At 48.7% G+C, this 14777-nt stretch overlaps 1 protein-coding gene across 1 annotated transcript in view; it reads left to right on the top strand.

Annotated features, from left to right (window-relative positions):
• RSU1 (Ras suppressor protein 1) overlaps positions 1–14777 on the top strand; it is a 115504-nt gene that overhangs the window by 5001 nt on the left and 95726 nt on the right. Inside the window, exon 3 of the mRNA XM_049777811.1 lies at positions 2804–2854. Within this exon, the coding sequence (XP_049633768.1) occupies positions 2804–2854 (51 nt within the window). The remainder of the gene's footprint in view (positions 1–2803; positions 2855–14777) is intronic.

Below are 14777 nucleotides of genomic sequence, written 5' to 3'. Positions count from 1 at the left end.
CCACACTCTTTTCTGAGCATGTTTGTTTTATGAGGAACTCTGTCCAACACTGGGCCTCTGTCCTAGTCTGGAGCTCCCCTCCCCTGAAACTACCTAGCACTAAGTTGACAGTTGGAGGTAAAGACAGAGGCCATTTCTCCAATGATACTCCCCAAGAAACTGTGGCTCAGTGACTCAGCTACTCCAGTGGCTTCTGGCTGTGACCATAGGTGGCCAGAGTTGTCACAGAGCTTGTTTGAGAACCAGAGACTATCTCCCATTCTCGACTGGAGAGTTTGGGGAAAAAAGAGCGGCAGAGCAAAGGTGAGCTAGGTTGGGCCTTAGTACAGCGGGGAGGGCGTTTGTCTTGCACACAGCTGACTCAGGTTCAGTCCCTGGCATCCCATATGGTCCCCTGAGGCTGCCAGGAGTAATCTGAGCACCACCAGGAGTGATCCCTTAGCACTGAGCCAGCAGTAACCCCTGAGCATCACAGGTGAGGCCCCCAAACCAAACAAACAAAAACGAGCTGCGATTTCTGCACGTTTCCTAAAGGCCCTTCCTGCTTTGAGTAGCAAGTGGGTGCAGGCTAGCATTTCTCTGTCCCTCCCTGTTTTCTCTCATCTCTCTTCCTCTACTCTCCATCATTCTTCTTTCACCCTTTTTCTTCTCCCTCTCTCCTCTCTAGTTCTCAGAGTTCCAGAGTCTGGCCAGCAGGGGTCATTGTTGGGCCTCTGTTGCTGTCTTGCAGGGTGGAGGCTGACCCCAACTATCTCCAGAAACAAACATCATCTCACCACCCCTAAAATATCATCGGACCACCTCCAGGTCCCCTATCTTGCCTCCTTCCTCCCTCACCATCCCCTGAGGGATGGTGATTCGCTCCTGAGGACTCTCTTACTCTCCACAGTCGTTGGAAAGTAAAAGAAAGTTCTGTGCATGACAACTGCTTTGGGAAGTTTTCAGTGATGAACAAGAGCTGGGGAGTACCAGCTCTATGAGTTGGGGTGCGTAGCAGAATCGATAGTTGCGTTCTCTCTGGGTGTTTGGCATTTTATTGATGTCTCCGCTGTAACTCGCCAGAGTCAGAGGCTGCCTAGTTAAGACCTGGGTCTCTGTCCTGTGAGCCAGAGTGACATAATTTTAGCCAGTCCCAGAGACAGGGAGGCCCGTGGGTACCCCCAGTACTGTCATCTAAGTTCATGAGCCCCATGCCTCCTCATCAAAGGGAGATTTCTGATAATGCACTACATCCAACTCACCGAGGAGGCTGGGCTGCTGGTCCTAGGAATTTTCTCACAGGATGGGAAAACCTCTAGGGTGTTTTCTGCAGATCTCTAGCCCCCCATCTCAACAACCAATCTACTTAGTTCACTCTCCTCGCTGAGTCCCCTTTCCGTGTCCCTCCCATCCAGCACCTCCCTCTGTAACCCATTCATTAATCGGTATGGGGTGGCCCCTTCTGGAACCCAGTAGGCTACATGGGAGAAGGAAGGACGTGTGGTGATTAGGACCCAGGTCTGCCTTTGAACAGACTGGGACACAAGGCGGAGCTCATTGGGGGTGTCTGGTTATCTGCCATCCTCCTGTTCTGGTTCTGGAGAGTGTTTGGGGGACCCCCTGGCACTGACGGGGTAAATGGTTTGGCCCAGGATGAAAGGTCATGGCACCCCATTTGGAACTTTCTGTGACTTGGGGAGAACTCCCCATCCTAAAAGTATTCCCAAGAAGTGGCTAGCTTGATAGTCAATTCTTCTTCGCATATTTGAGACCTGTGGTGAGAAACACTATTGTCTTAATTTCTTTTTCAGGCAAATGCCCATTGTCATGTTCTTATAAAATATCTAAATGCATATACGTACACATGTAGAAACGTATGAGGGCTGTATGGCCTGGTTGACCAGGAAATGCCTCTGCATACCACTTGGGACTCCCTTAAATAAATTTGGCACCTACAGGGGGAGACTTCAGAGCCAAAGTGGAAGACAGGCTATTTCTTTCTCGTGTGTGTGTGTGTGTGTGTGTGTGTGTGTGTGTGTGTGTGTGTGTGTGTGTGTGTGTGTGTGTGTGTGTGTGTGTGTGCATGCATGGACACATTCCAATGTGTTTGCAGGACAGAGGAGGAAGAGAAGGAATGTATATGCATGTCCTTTCTGAAACTGGAAAAGAAGGTTTACTTACCTTTGTTTTGTACACCAGCAATGCTCAGGGGTTACTCCTGGCAGTTCTCAGAATGGGATTTCGGGGACCAAACCCCTGGTTGACCAGGTGCAATGCAAGCACCCTTCCCACTATGCTATCACTTGAGCCCCAGAGAAAGGTTTTAAAGCAGACTCCCTTGTTCCGAGGAGTCCCCCACACTAATACCCGCATCCCCAGGTACTTTGAGCCTCCCCCTAGAATTAGTTTGGGAGTGGTGAAAGTGGGTTTGGCTCTGGTGGTGCTGGGGGCTGGGATGTGTCCATGAGTTTCTGGGGGATTCTGCCCTTGGGGAAGTGTCAGGCTGCTCCTGCTCCTAATCATTGTACTTTGAAGGTGGAGGTGTTCTATTCAAGGAGGGCTTTGCTTGCCCCCCTTCCCTGGCCGGCTTGGACTTGACCCTCAGCAACTCCAGCTCCTGATACTAAATGTACCACTAATAGCATGAGTCTTCTTACTTCTGTCTCACATTCCCCAAGCTGGTCAGGGTTAGCTAAGTTCCTGCTTCTGTTTTGCTTTCAACTATGTAGCCTGGGAATTACAGCGTGTTTTACCTGACCAGGGGATGTAGATATAGTCGGACAGGGCCATAAACTGACCGTGTTTCGTTCTGTTTCTTTTCCAGTCTCCTTGGCCCACATCACGCAGCTGGTCCTGAGCCACAACAAGCTAACAAGTAAGTTCCCTTTATCACATTTCCTTCTGCTTCTGTGTCTTGGGCAGTGCCCAAGACCTTCAGTGTCATCGTCTCTGATAGTGGCACAAGATGTGGTAGGGGAGCTGCCATTGAGTCTGGCGACATTATTAAGGTGACAACACTCTGCACTGATGTTTTTATCGGAACATTTGCAAGGAAGGAAACCCTGAGGTTGATTCAGTTTGGTTTGTTCCAGAACCTGACATACACAGACTTTTGTTTAGTTTAGTTGCTGTTTCAGTTAGTCACCTGTGGGTTCATTTTTATTGGTGGGGGGATCCCTAAGCTGTGCTCAAGGGATCCATGGTCCAGTCTCGGTAATACTAGACCGGCTGGGCTGGTGACTTTGTGTGAGGGTCTGAGCCTTTGGGGCTGGGGAGTGGGTGGGAGCCGATGTGGCAGGGATGGAACCAAGGTTGGGTTTTTATTGTTCTGTTTTGGAGCCACACCCAGTGGTGCTCAGGGGTTACTCCTGACAGTGCTTGGGGGTCAACATAGGATGCTGGGGATTAAACCGGGATCAGCCATGTGCAAGGCAAGTGACCTCTGCACTTTACTCTCTTTCTGGCCCTGGAACCAAGGTTGGCTCTTTCCCTTGAACCACCCACTCTCAGACTCTTGTTTTGAGAAAGATGTTGAGTGAAATTCCACAGGCCAGAAAGACCTGGAGTCATGTGTGCTTACTCTAGATGTTGCTTTTTTAATTTAGTCACCATGTAAGGACAGTTATTCGTGATTGGGCTTCAGGCATACAGTGTTTACACACTGACTCACCCACCCAATGCTTCCTCACCCGTTTTCCTCCCATTGACCAGTCTGCTTCTACAAGTGATGCTTTTCTGAATATCTCATTTTTTTGCATTGTGGAATTCTGGATGGATTCAAGAACCAGCACCTCTGCTCGGCTGCATAACAATAGAGCTTTGTGTCTGTGGCGCTGCCTAAGCTCTTGGGGGTATCCTAGATCTTGATATCCATATCAGTGGTATTCTCCCAACTGTAAACTCCACTCCCTACTGGAAGTAGATGGCACTGGGACAGGAGTTCCATGCCTTGCAGTGGAGAGATCTGGCCCTTTGGTCTTGAGTTCAGCCCCAGTTCATGGAGCCTTTAGTACCTGCCAGGCAAGTCCATGAGACAAAAACTCATATATAGGCCCCGTTTCCCCATCAACACCCTTTTTGGGCTGCGGTAGAACAAGTGTGGTTTCCTGTGGTTTTCCATACCAGCCAGCCAGCCACTAGACAAAGCAATAAGTGGAGGGATGGCAGCCCAAATGGGCACCTTTGGCTCTTCTGTGGACCTGCATGGAAAGGTCTTCCCTAACATAGGAGGCAAGAGGCAAGAAACTCACCTTGTTTCTGCTGAAATGTGCCCAGCAAATGTGGCGGACCAGGCACATACTGACTTAGCCCTAATGTGTAGTGACTAGGAGCAGGGGGGGTGGAGGGTGGGGGCAGGTGTTGGGGGGTGGGGGGGTTCACTGCTGCTGATTCCCCAAGGGGCCAATGAAGTTTGTTGCTGCCCCCACTGCCAGGTCTTTGTGGAAATCAGGACTATTCCCACCCATACTTTCCTATCCCTCCCCCATTATTTTTGTGTTTTGGGGGGCCATACCCAGCAGTGCTCAGGAGTTCCTCCTGTCTCTGAGCTCAGAAATCACTCCTGGCTGGCTTGGGGACCATATGGGATGCTGGGGATCGAACCTGGGTTGGCCACATGCAAGGCAAATGTCCTATCCACTGTAAGTCACTTTTTAATTTTATGTATTATATAGTCACGGTAAACTTTAATTTTATTTTTATATGGCCGTGGCATACAGTTTCAGGCATATATTGTTTCCACATGCTTTTGGGGAGATATTTCTGTAGCCTGTTTCCAAGAAACATCCCAATGGGGGAGGTAGTTCCCCCAGCACTGAGTTTGAACTGCCCTGGAAAAATAAGCAGCCCCTTGGTAGCTGGTTTTTTTTTTTTTTTCCCCCAAGACTGGGTGCTGGTTTTATCACTCCCCAGCCTCCCTCAAGGATTGTCACGTGGAGGTGCTTGCCGTGTTTCCCAGATGGTACTCGAATTCTTGCTGGGTGCACCTTCTCAGGCTCTTGAAATCGTGCTGAATGTTGCATCCAGAGATTTGTGCCATGGTGAATTGACGTGTCCGTGTGGTCGCTTAAGGAAGGTGTACTGTATGCGTGCATACATGGATGTGTGTATGCATATCTGTGCATATTGTGCCCTATCCCTCTCCCCCATGACAATGCCCAGCATGCTCAGTGCCCACCAGGTGAGCGTGCTTTCTAGGTAGCCTGGGGGTGTGTGCATACTTTTCTCATACTTTTCTCTCCCCCAGTCACTCTTGTCAGTTGCTTGACAGTGTCTTATGTTTGTGCAGTGGTGACCACAAGGGTACTGCAGTGCCTGGATACCCCGGGGACCTAGAGCCAGGCCACCTCTTCCTGCTAGCCCTGCAATCCTGCCCCACTTCAGAGGGGACAGTTTGCAAAGGTGGATTGCTTTAGCCCCCCCCCCCAAAGTCCCAACACAGTGCCTTACCGAGCCCCTGAGCATCCGAAAATTTAGCCAAATGCCTCCTTGCCTCGAGTGCCCAGAGTCCCCCCAAAGTTGCTGAGACCCAGCAGCCATGGCAGCATTGTCCCACTGTCTCATGTGACATTTTTTGTCTTTTCTCTTGCTAGGTGATGTGTGTGTGTATGTGTGTGTGTGTATGTTGTGTGTCCCCTTATTCTTGGGGAGGACAAACCCCATCTGCACCACCTCTACCGTTCTCCCCTCCTATCCCCGCTCCCCTTCTTTTTCCTCCAGAGACACCCCCGTGACCTAATCAGCAAACCCTTCTCCCCACTCCTGGTAAATCCCGTTTCGGGCCGCCGAGTACAGCACCCAGTGACACACGATCTCTGCTCCCTAAGGTCAAATTAGCATCTTTTACTATTTTCCTGGCATTTAAATGAATGTCTCGGCGATGATTTTCCAAGTGTTTAGAGTAAATATGTCCGTTTGATGGGATTATAAATATGCATTCCGTGTATGAGGCTGCACAGGCCGTCCTGTCACTCTTTGTTGTAATCAGCGTCTCTCACAGGCCCCAGATTTTAATGGGGACAGGCTGACAATGCTGCACAGAAACCTCAGAAGACACCCCTGGCCCCTCACCCTAGCCTTGACAGTCTCTCACAAGTGTTTGCGCTTGTCAAGAGTTTGCCAAGTCCTTCGCTCTGTGACCACCTTCTGTGGGCATTTTCTTAGGACCATACCCGGCAGGGCTCAGGAGCACTGGACTTGGCCCCACTGCGGGTCCCACTGCATGCAAGGCATATGCCTCAAGCCTGGTATTCCCAGGCTGGCAGGTTGATTTGGGGCCCCCTGCCCAACCTGTGTCTAGTCCTGGCTGCCCCTTCTGACTGTAGTGTAGTATTTATAGGGCCGTGACAAGCTGGAAATCGCCCCAGATTTGGGATGTGGAGATTCACATCAACTCTGAGGTTCCTAACAGGCACCCAGAGGTGCCCCAGCAGTGTGTGAGGCACCTGGTCATTGCTGCAGGCTGAGCACAGAGGATGGTTGTGGTGACCTCTCTTGTGGCCTCTCTCATCCGTGGAGGTTAGGCTGGGAGAACTTGGGAGACAGGACAGGTCTAGCTGGGCACCTGGCAGAGGAATATCCTGGCCCGGTAGGGGAACCATTTTCTAGTAAAGGATTGTTATTGCCCTTCCCCAGCTACCCGCCTGCAGCATTTAGTGGGCCTGTGGACCTGACTGAGAACTACTGGGCTGGTCCCACCGGCCTACCGCATAGATGGGAAAGGGTAAGGGGGTGGGAGCCTCAGAAATAGGGGTACTGGATAGGGGCTAAGAGATGGAGGTGCAGGGGGTGCAGATATGGGGAACCACAGAGATGGGGTATGGGAATGGGCACTCTGAAATGGTGCCACTGTGGGCGACCAGCACTGGGACCCCTGCCTGTCTCTGCATTTACTCTGCACCCACAGCCTCTCCCTATCCCCCTTCTATCCCGGCTTCAAACTTTTTGTAACTCACTTCTTATTCCTTCTCTCCCTGCTGCTGCTTCGTGCTCTAGATAGCAATGGGGACAGGGAGGGGACATGGCGGAGGGACACAGGGCAGGAGGGGACTGGGAGGGGATAACAGGAAGGTGCAGCCACTGAGCTTCTCCTTTCCCCAGACCCTCCTCTCTCTCCATCTGTCCCCCTGGTGCCTGCTCTGAGCAAACACACCTGATATCTTCGAGGGGGGGGTTCTGGGGGCCACCAACCACACAGCCTCTGAGCTTCAAGCTTTTCACATTAGGAGAGTTAGTTGCCTCTCCCATCCACATGCTGCCCAGGGTGGAATCAGGACATCTGTTACTTGGTGATGTCACATCCTCAGGATTAAAGACATGCAGAATGTGTGGAGTAGTGCTCAGTGAACACTGCAGAGTACTGCACTGATAGGGACTCAGTGAGCACTGCTGAGTATTGGACTGACAGGTATTCAGTGAGTACTGCTGAGTACTGGGTTACTCTGAGTAATGCCCAAGTGCGGAATTGACAGATTCTAGACCTGTGTCCACTCCCCATCCTTGCTTTGATTTTCTGCTGTTTTTACATTCTGTTGAGGACTAGTTGGCGTGAGCACTTCCCCGCTAATCTGTGTGGCTGGTCCCTGTTCTGTGAGCCCATTGAGTCTAATCTTTTCCTCATGGCTTGTCTGTCACAAAGGCATTTTGCCTTAAGACCACCATTTCCAGACCTGCCCGCTAGAGGTCACTGTTGACACATTTTAAACCTAGTCCTCATCTCCCCTCACCCCCCAATCCCCATCTTATACCTTAAAGATGAAAAATCAAGTTTCTGTTGTCAGAGGGGAAGTTTTCATATTTATTTGTTTATTTGCTTCTTTATTGGAAAGCTCTTTAGCTCTGTCCAACACGATATGTCAACGATACCCTTTATGCGTTGTCACTTTACCCTACATGGGAGCTTGTTAACTTTCTCTTTTGCTCCCTCCCCAAATTGATGGGCCATACATATTGGTGCATCAGTTTGGGGTTTTGAGCTGCTCTCTCAAACTCTTTTCTTCCAGCATCGAAATTAGAAGAAAGTTGTTGCCTTTGGTAGTATTTATTTATTAATTATTTTAAACTTTATTTACTGATTGAGTGATTTGTATCTGGGCCACATCCGGCAGTGCTCAGGGGTCACTCCTAGCTCTGCACTCAGAAATTGTCCCTGGCAGGTCGGGGGCCATATGGGATGTCGGGAATCAAACTGGGCCCCTCTCGGGTCAGCCACATACAAGGCAAATACCCTACCTCTTCGGCCCTGTATTGTGTGTATATGAGGTTTATACAGACAGATAGACAAACAAATAGACAGACTCACACACACACACCATCATTTCTCCCAGTGGAATAAAGTTTAAGGCAATTTATATAACCAGATTTAAATACAGTTTCTGTGTGAGGAAGGACATCATGAGCAGAGTCGAATTGCACTCAGTGTCCATGAGGAAAGACCATGAGGGGAGGTCTAGGCCATACCTTGTGGTGCTTAGGGCCTCCTTCTGGCTCTGTGCTCAGGGAATACTCCTAGCAGGGTTTGGGAGACCATATAGGTGCTAGGAACTAACGTGGATCAGCCATGTGCATTGCAAGGCAAGTGCCCTGCCCATTGTACTACCTCTCCAGCCCCTATTCTTGTCTTAAATTTATTTAAAGAATTTTATTTGTACAGCAAAAACCACATACAGATCTGTCTGTCTGGCATCTTAAATATGACCAAAGCATATTAGACTCAGCACACAGGGGAGGCTACACTGCCCCTTAGTCAGGAATCCCAGAGGCTGTTGGTCTGTTTTATTCCATCCAACGTGGAAACATCCACTCTGTAAATGCCCACCAGAGGGTTTTTCTGAATGTTATTGCTTTTTTTTTTTTCTGCACTGTGAACATTTCCTGGAGGTTCTAGCAACTTCGCCTACCCTTTGAGGCCCCATGGCAAAGTAGCTGAGATGACTGAAACCTTAAGTTTTATGGCAAAACCTTTGTGGTATTTTTTCTTTCCTGACTTTTATTTTTTTGGTTTTTGGGTCCCACCCAGCAGCGCTCAGGGGTTCCTCTTGGCTTTATGCTCAGAAATCGTCCCCGGCAGGGTTGGGGGACCATATGGGATGCTGGGATTTGAACCACCAACTTTCTGCATGCAAGACAAACGCCTTGCCTCCATGATGTCTCTCCGGCCCCCCAAACCTCTTTCCTGGCTCTTACCAATTAGTTGGAAATTCGGTAGGAATTTGAAATTCCAATGAACACAAAGATGCTCAGCACCTTCTCAGCTGTTCTTCATGCTTTTCATAGGCAGTTTCAGAGATGCTAATCTTGTAGCAGCAGTTTCCGTGATGTCTTCAAGTTAGCTGGGGGGGTAGAGCAGTCATGTATGTGGTTCTAAAGAGTTCAGTGTCAGGCTCCCCACAAAAGTACCTCTGTTCTCTGAGTATGCAGACCCAATGCTAAGGAATGAAATTGAACAGCTGTTAATATCCTCACCATAAACTGAAGCCCCTTTTCTGCTGGTGACTCTAAGAGATGAACGAGGGGAACGCCTATTCTCTCTCCTAAGAGTGACCTTCATCCCTTGCTTCCCACTTTGTCCTCTCCCCAAGTTTCTGGCTCGTCCCTATTTCATGCCTGATGCAGAAGGTCTCCCAATGCTTTGGGTGAAATTAAACTTGGGGGGGGGGGGACGGACGCGATATGCAAAATAAATTGGTCTTTGTGTCATGAATTTATCTTGTGACAATATCAAAACAACTTGCTGTTTGCATCTTAACAAAGTGTTCATAACACGGAGGATGTGATCAATGGCTTATTTTTGTAATTAGTGCCCATTTATCAGTTCGTTAACAGGCCATCATTAGAAAGATTAGATTGGTAAAAAAAATATATACAGTGTACTTTTGCCTTTGACAGCTATTAATTCAGCGAGACCCCATTAGGTGGTGCCTGGGGTTGGGTTTGCCATTAAAAAATTGCCGACAGATGGAAGCTTGTTGTTGGTTCTATTCTGAGTGAACAGTCCTTTGCCTGGAGTGGATTTGACCTGGCATCCAGAATAAGCATAGGCAAAGCCAATCAGAGAGGTTGGGGTGACCTGACAAGTCTCAGGACTGTCCCCTGGTCCTCATCACCAGTCCCAACAGGCAGCAACGAAAAGGATAGATCCTAGAGTGGAAGAGGTTTTTGATTCCTAGCACTATATAGGTTCCCCTGATCACCGCCAGGAAGATGCCCTGAGACCCACTGGGTGTGACCCCAAAACTGTAATCCCAAGTCGAATCTGCTCTGGGCAAGGGACTGACTATTCACTCAGAAGTCAAGTCTTAGACTCCTTTTACTTGAGAACTACACTAGGCCCTGGAAACTTTCCATAGGAGCTGTTGAATGGGGTGTGCCTTCTGGGAGAGAATTTCCAGGCAGAGTGGACTGGGGGAGAGTAGCGTGTTGTGATGGATTGAACCCTTCCTTTCTGACCCTTTGTAAGGAAAGATCTCTGGGGCTTTTTAGCAGAACTCTCAGACTGAATGGAAAAGAACCACATTGGATCCGTCATCCAGGAACCATCTCATGAGACAGTTCGGGTTCCATCTTGTTTGTTCTTTTTTTGTTTGTGGTGGGGCTTGAACCCTGGGTTCTACCCCAGCCTCCTGGTCAGCAGTGAAGTCAGCAGCTCTGGACTGTTCATAATCTGCAGGGTTGCCACCATGGCTATGATCCCACAGAAAATTCTCAAGATGGTCACGTGTTGATCTTCGAACTTGACAGCAAGGGGCCCGTCCCATCTTCAGTAATCCCGCCTGGTGCTCTTAAATGTGTTTTCTCTTCCCTGTGATCATCTCCAGAACATTTTCTTTCCTTCAGCCTCCTTTTTTATGAGTACACAGTATATAAGCATTCTTCACACTTACAGACTAACTTACACTGTGGCTGACTGGGGAAAGTGTTGCCAGCTGGAAGCATGCGGTGTAAAACACATATACCGTCAATTGTACTCAGTTGGGCTATTAGTAACAGCCAGAGAGAAGTTAAAGATCTGGAGAGCCAGAAGTTGGTATGTCTGAGGTGGGGGCTCAGTATTGTGACCCACTTATTCTTCAGAGGTGAACTCTCAACTCACACGAAATTCTGCTTGCGCCCATGATTTTTTTGGGTGCCAGGAGCTCTGATTGAGAAACCGAAATAACAGAACTGGAGCAATAGCCAGTAGGAAGAGTTTTTGCCTTGCACATGACCTACCTGGATTTGATCCCCAGATTTGATCCCCCAAGGTTAGGAAGGAAGGAAAGAAGGAAGGACATTGAATCAGGAGTATTCCCACCACCAATGTTGTTCTCCCTCCACCCCTGTTCCCAGCATACATCCTATATTCCTCTCTTTTGCCCCCTGGGCTGCTGTTTAATATGTTTTTGTACAATTACAGATTTAAAACAGAAATAGTCTATGGCCTATCATCTCAACTTTGCAGCATGAGGGTATGCATGCAAAAATCAAACTTTAAGAAACAAATGAAACATCTATCTAATATTCCATTTTCATACTGATACAGAACTCTATGAACTTGATATAGGTAAGTATTTTCAATGATTTCATTTTATATACAAAAAAATGCAATACTAAAAAGTTTATCCTAAGATTTTATTTTACAAAGAAGAAAGCACAAGTCTTGCAAGGCAGTAGCTCACTTAAGGATTCCTAACTGGTAAGGAAGGTTATAAGGGAACCAAGTTTTCTAAGGCCATGCTATACCTCCCTTTTTTTTGGGGGGGGGGCACACCTGGTGATGCCCAGGAGTTACTCCTGGCTATGTGCTCAGAAATCACTCCCATATTGGGGGACCATATGTGACACCGAGGGAATCGAACCATGGTCCATCCTAGGCTATCGCACACAAGGCAGACACCTTACGCCCTGTGCCACCTCTCTGCCCCCACTTTTTTTTGTTTTTGAACCACACCAGCAGTGCTCAGGGGTGTTTACTCCTGACTCTGTTCAGGAATCACTCCTGGCAGGCTCTGGGGACCATATGGGATGCTGGAGATTGAGCCCAGGTTGGCTGCGTGCAAGGCAAACACCATCCTTTCTATGCAATTGCTCTGGCCTTAGTCATGCTATTTCCTAAAAGAACTGGGTTATATACATTTTTTTCCTTTTGGGAAATTTGTATAAAACTTTCAAAGAAAGATTTTTAATGCAGCATGACACTCCTGGGTGACTTTTTCAGAATATTCATCTGCTTTGCATTTTCAGTATCGAGGAGGAATTCGCTATCTTGTGCCTCTGGTTTTGTGGGAAGTCAGATCTGGGAGTGTTTTCACAGCCCCAGTCCAGCTTCAAAAATGCCTTTCCCCTTCCTGCTTTTTTTTCCCCTCAACCTGCCAAAGATGCTGCTGGCCTCGGCTACAGGGACGACTGTGGTGTGCAGGGCAGGGTCCCCAAGATCTGTGGCTGGGCAGAAAGCAACGGACAGAAACCAGCCACGCCGATGAAGCTCATTTGGGGGCAGTCCAGCCTGCAGGGGTGAAATCTCACCCCTATATTTTCACTTGGAGAGCTCTTGTTGCCCCAGGATTTCCTTACTGATGAGAATTTGCTTTACAGTTTCATAAACCTCATGTTTTTAAATAATCCCCTCACTGCTGCTGTTCACCATGTTAATGGCTGCTTTGGGGGGCAAGTCCTATAAAATCTGCCAAGCTCACGATCATTAGTAGACATCTGAACTTCCAAGTTCTTCTGGCAAGTTATAATTACTTCATTATCCACCTTGGTGTTTCTGGCCAGGAAATACAAGCCATTAATCATTATAAGTACAAATGACCTTTTTAAAAATATTTTTTTTGCATATAAAATTTGGAAGAGTGTGATTATTTGTATGCATGAAAAAAAGTGCTCCCTCTTTGCATGAGTCATTAAAATGGCGTGTGAGACTGGTTTGTAATTTGCTGAAAGAAATTGGCATTTCTGGAATGCGTCTTAGCGTCTCTTGCAAATCGCCTGTTTTTCTAGTTCCTGTCGCTCAGGATGGAAGGGTTTGGGGACACAGAGGTTCAGGGGCTCATACACTTGCCTTTCCCTTGCGAGGCTTGGCGTTCGATCCCCAGTGTTGCCAGTATGATCTGGTACACATCCCCTCTTTGCTGAATGTGTCCCCTTTGGCTCTAAAGAACGCCCCAGTCGTATGTGAGTTGCTGTGAATTTGCGCCTCTTCATTCTCAGCTGGACAGAGGGGTGGAATTGGCTTTGTCTATTTGGGGTCATAGAGATGTTGGCTCTCACCTACTCCTGTTAAGCACCCTCATGTATCCCCTCTCTGTTGGGAACCTTGCTAGCAGCTGCAGAAGCCCAGGGAATTGAAGCAAGCAGGCATCTTCCCAGGTCAGGTCAGTCTCCTATGTTTCATGTCAAGCATCCGGGAATTGGGGCTGCCGACTCTTTTCTTAGGTTTCTCAGTCTGGCATCCTCTGGCACTCTGTGAGCCCTCACCAACCCAGCAGGGTCCCCCACCTTCCCACCAGAACCACCCTCTACTTGCCTCAAGGCCATGTCTGGACCTTGGTTTTGACTTTTCCAAAGGGGGTGCAGGGCTTTCCTGCCCTGGTGTGCTCTGCTGCTCTCATGGAATTATCTAGAACCTGCATGACTGACTGCCAAGTACAGGCTGGCCCTGGGATTTTGGGTGGAGCTCTAGGGTGGCATAAGGGGTCCTGGACTGGACAGCCCAAAACGAAAGCATCTTCCTAGGCCTTTCCAGGGAATCATTCAAATGCAGGAAGGTGCATTTCCTGGGCTGACAGAACCACTTCTTTGTCCCCGTTTCTCAGCGCACACAGGACCGGGCACGTCTCGTGGGGTCCTCAGCTGCATGGCCTCTCAAGGCCTAGAAGCAGCAGCCGTCACGGACAGAAAATCACCCGGCGCTCTGTCACCAGCCAGTTCTACATGACTGAGCTTCCTAATTGAGAGGCCTGCGTGGTGCATCATTTAAATCCGTGTCATGGGTTTTGTTTTGTTTCCCCTCCCCCAACCTAGTTCTGAGCATCCACATCTGAAAACCATGCAGAGGAAGATTACACATGGGCCTTTCCCGCTGTCCTTTGGTCTGTCTCGTGAGGAAAGGGTAGACAGACAGCAAGTTAAGTGCCCACTCATGGAGGGCCGAACTGGCTGGGAGGGTGGCAGGGAAGACCAGACCAGGACTTGCTGATCCTCTGCAAGTGATCTGGGTGTTGTACTGGGACCAAGGACAGAAGGTGGGTGTCCAACATGTCAGGCATGTTTTACAGATTAGATGGTCCCTATTTTATTTCTAATCATACTTGCTAATGCTCCATGGACTAGCAAAAGATTTTAACAGCTGCCCTTTGGGTATTGCTGAAGCTGTTCCTGCTGCCCTTTGCTTTTTTTTGGGGTGGGGGTCCCACCTGGCAGCGCTCAGGGGTTACTCCTGGCTCTACGCTCAGAAATTGCTCCTGGCAGGCTCGGGGACCATATAGAATGCCGGGATTTGAACCACCATCCTTCTGCATGCAAGGCAAATGCCTTACCTCCATGCTATCTCTCCGGCCCCCTGCCCTTTGCATTTGTGACTTAGTTTCTACCCACTTTGTAGCCGCTTGGATGTGTTTTGGGCAAGGCTGTGGACTCAGCAAGACCCAGATTTGTCTGCTTTTAGGACTCTTATCACTGCCTCTAACTCCCCCTGACTAGCAGATACTGAGATTCTAGACTCATGGAGCTGAGCATGTCATGCGTATATTTCCACAATTCTCTTAAGTATTGGCCTCCGAGAAGGTGAATATTATCCCATCTACAGGGACCTCTGATGC

The sequence above is a fragment of the Suncus etruscus genome, chromosome 7, assembly GCF_024139225.1.
Source record: "Suncus etruscus isolate mSunEtr1 chromosome 7, mSunEtr1.pri.cur, whole genome shotgun sequence".
Lineage (NCBI taxonomy): Eukaryota > Metazoa > Chordata > Mammalia > Eulipotyphla > Soricidae > Suncus > Suncus etruscus.
This window is presented reverse-complemented; position numbering and strand designations above follow the sequence as displayed.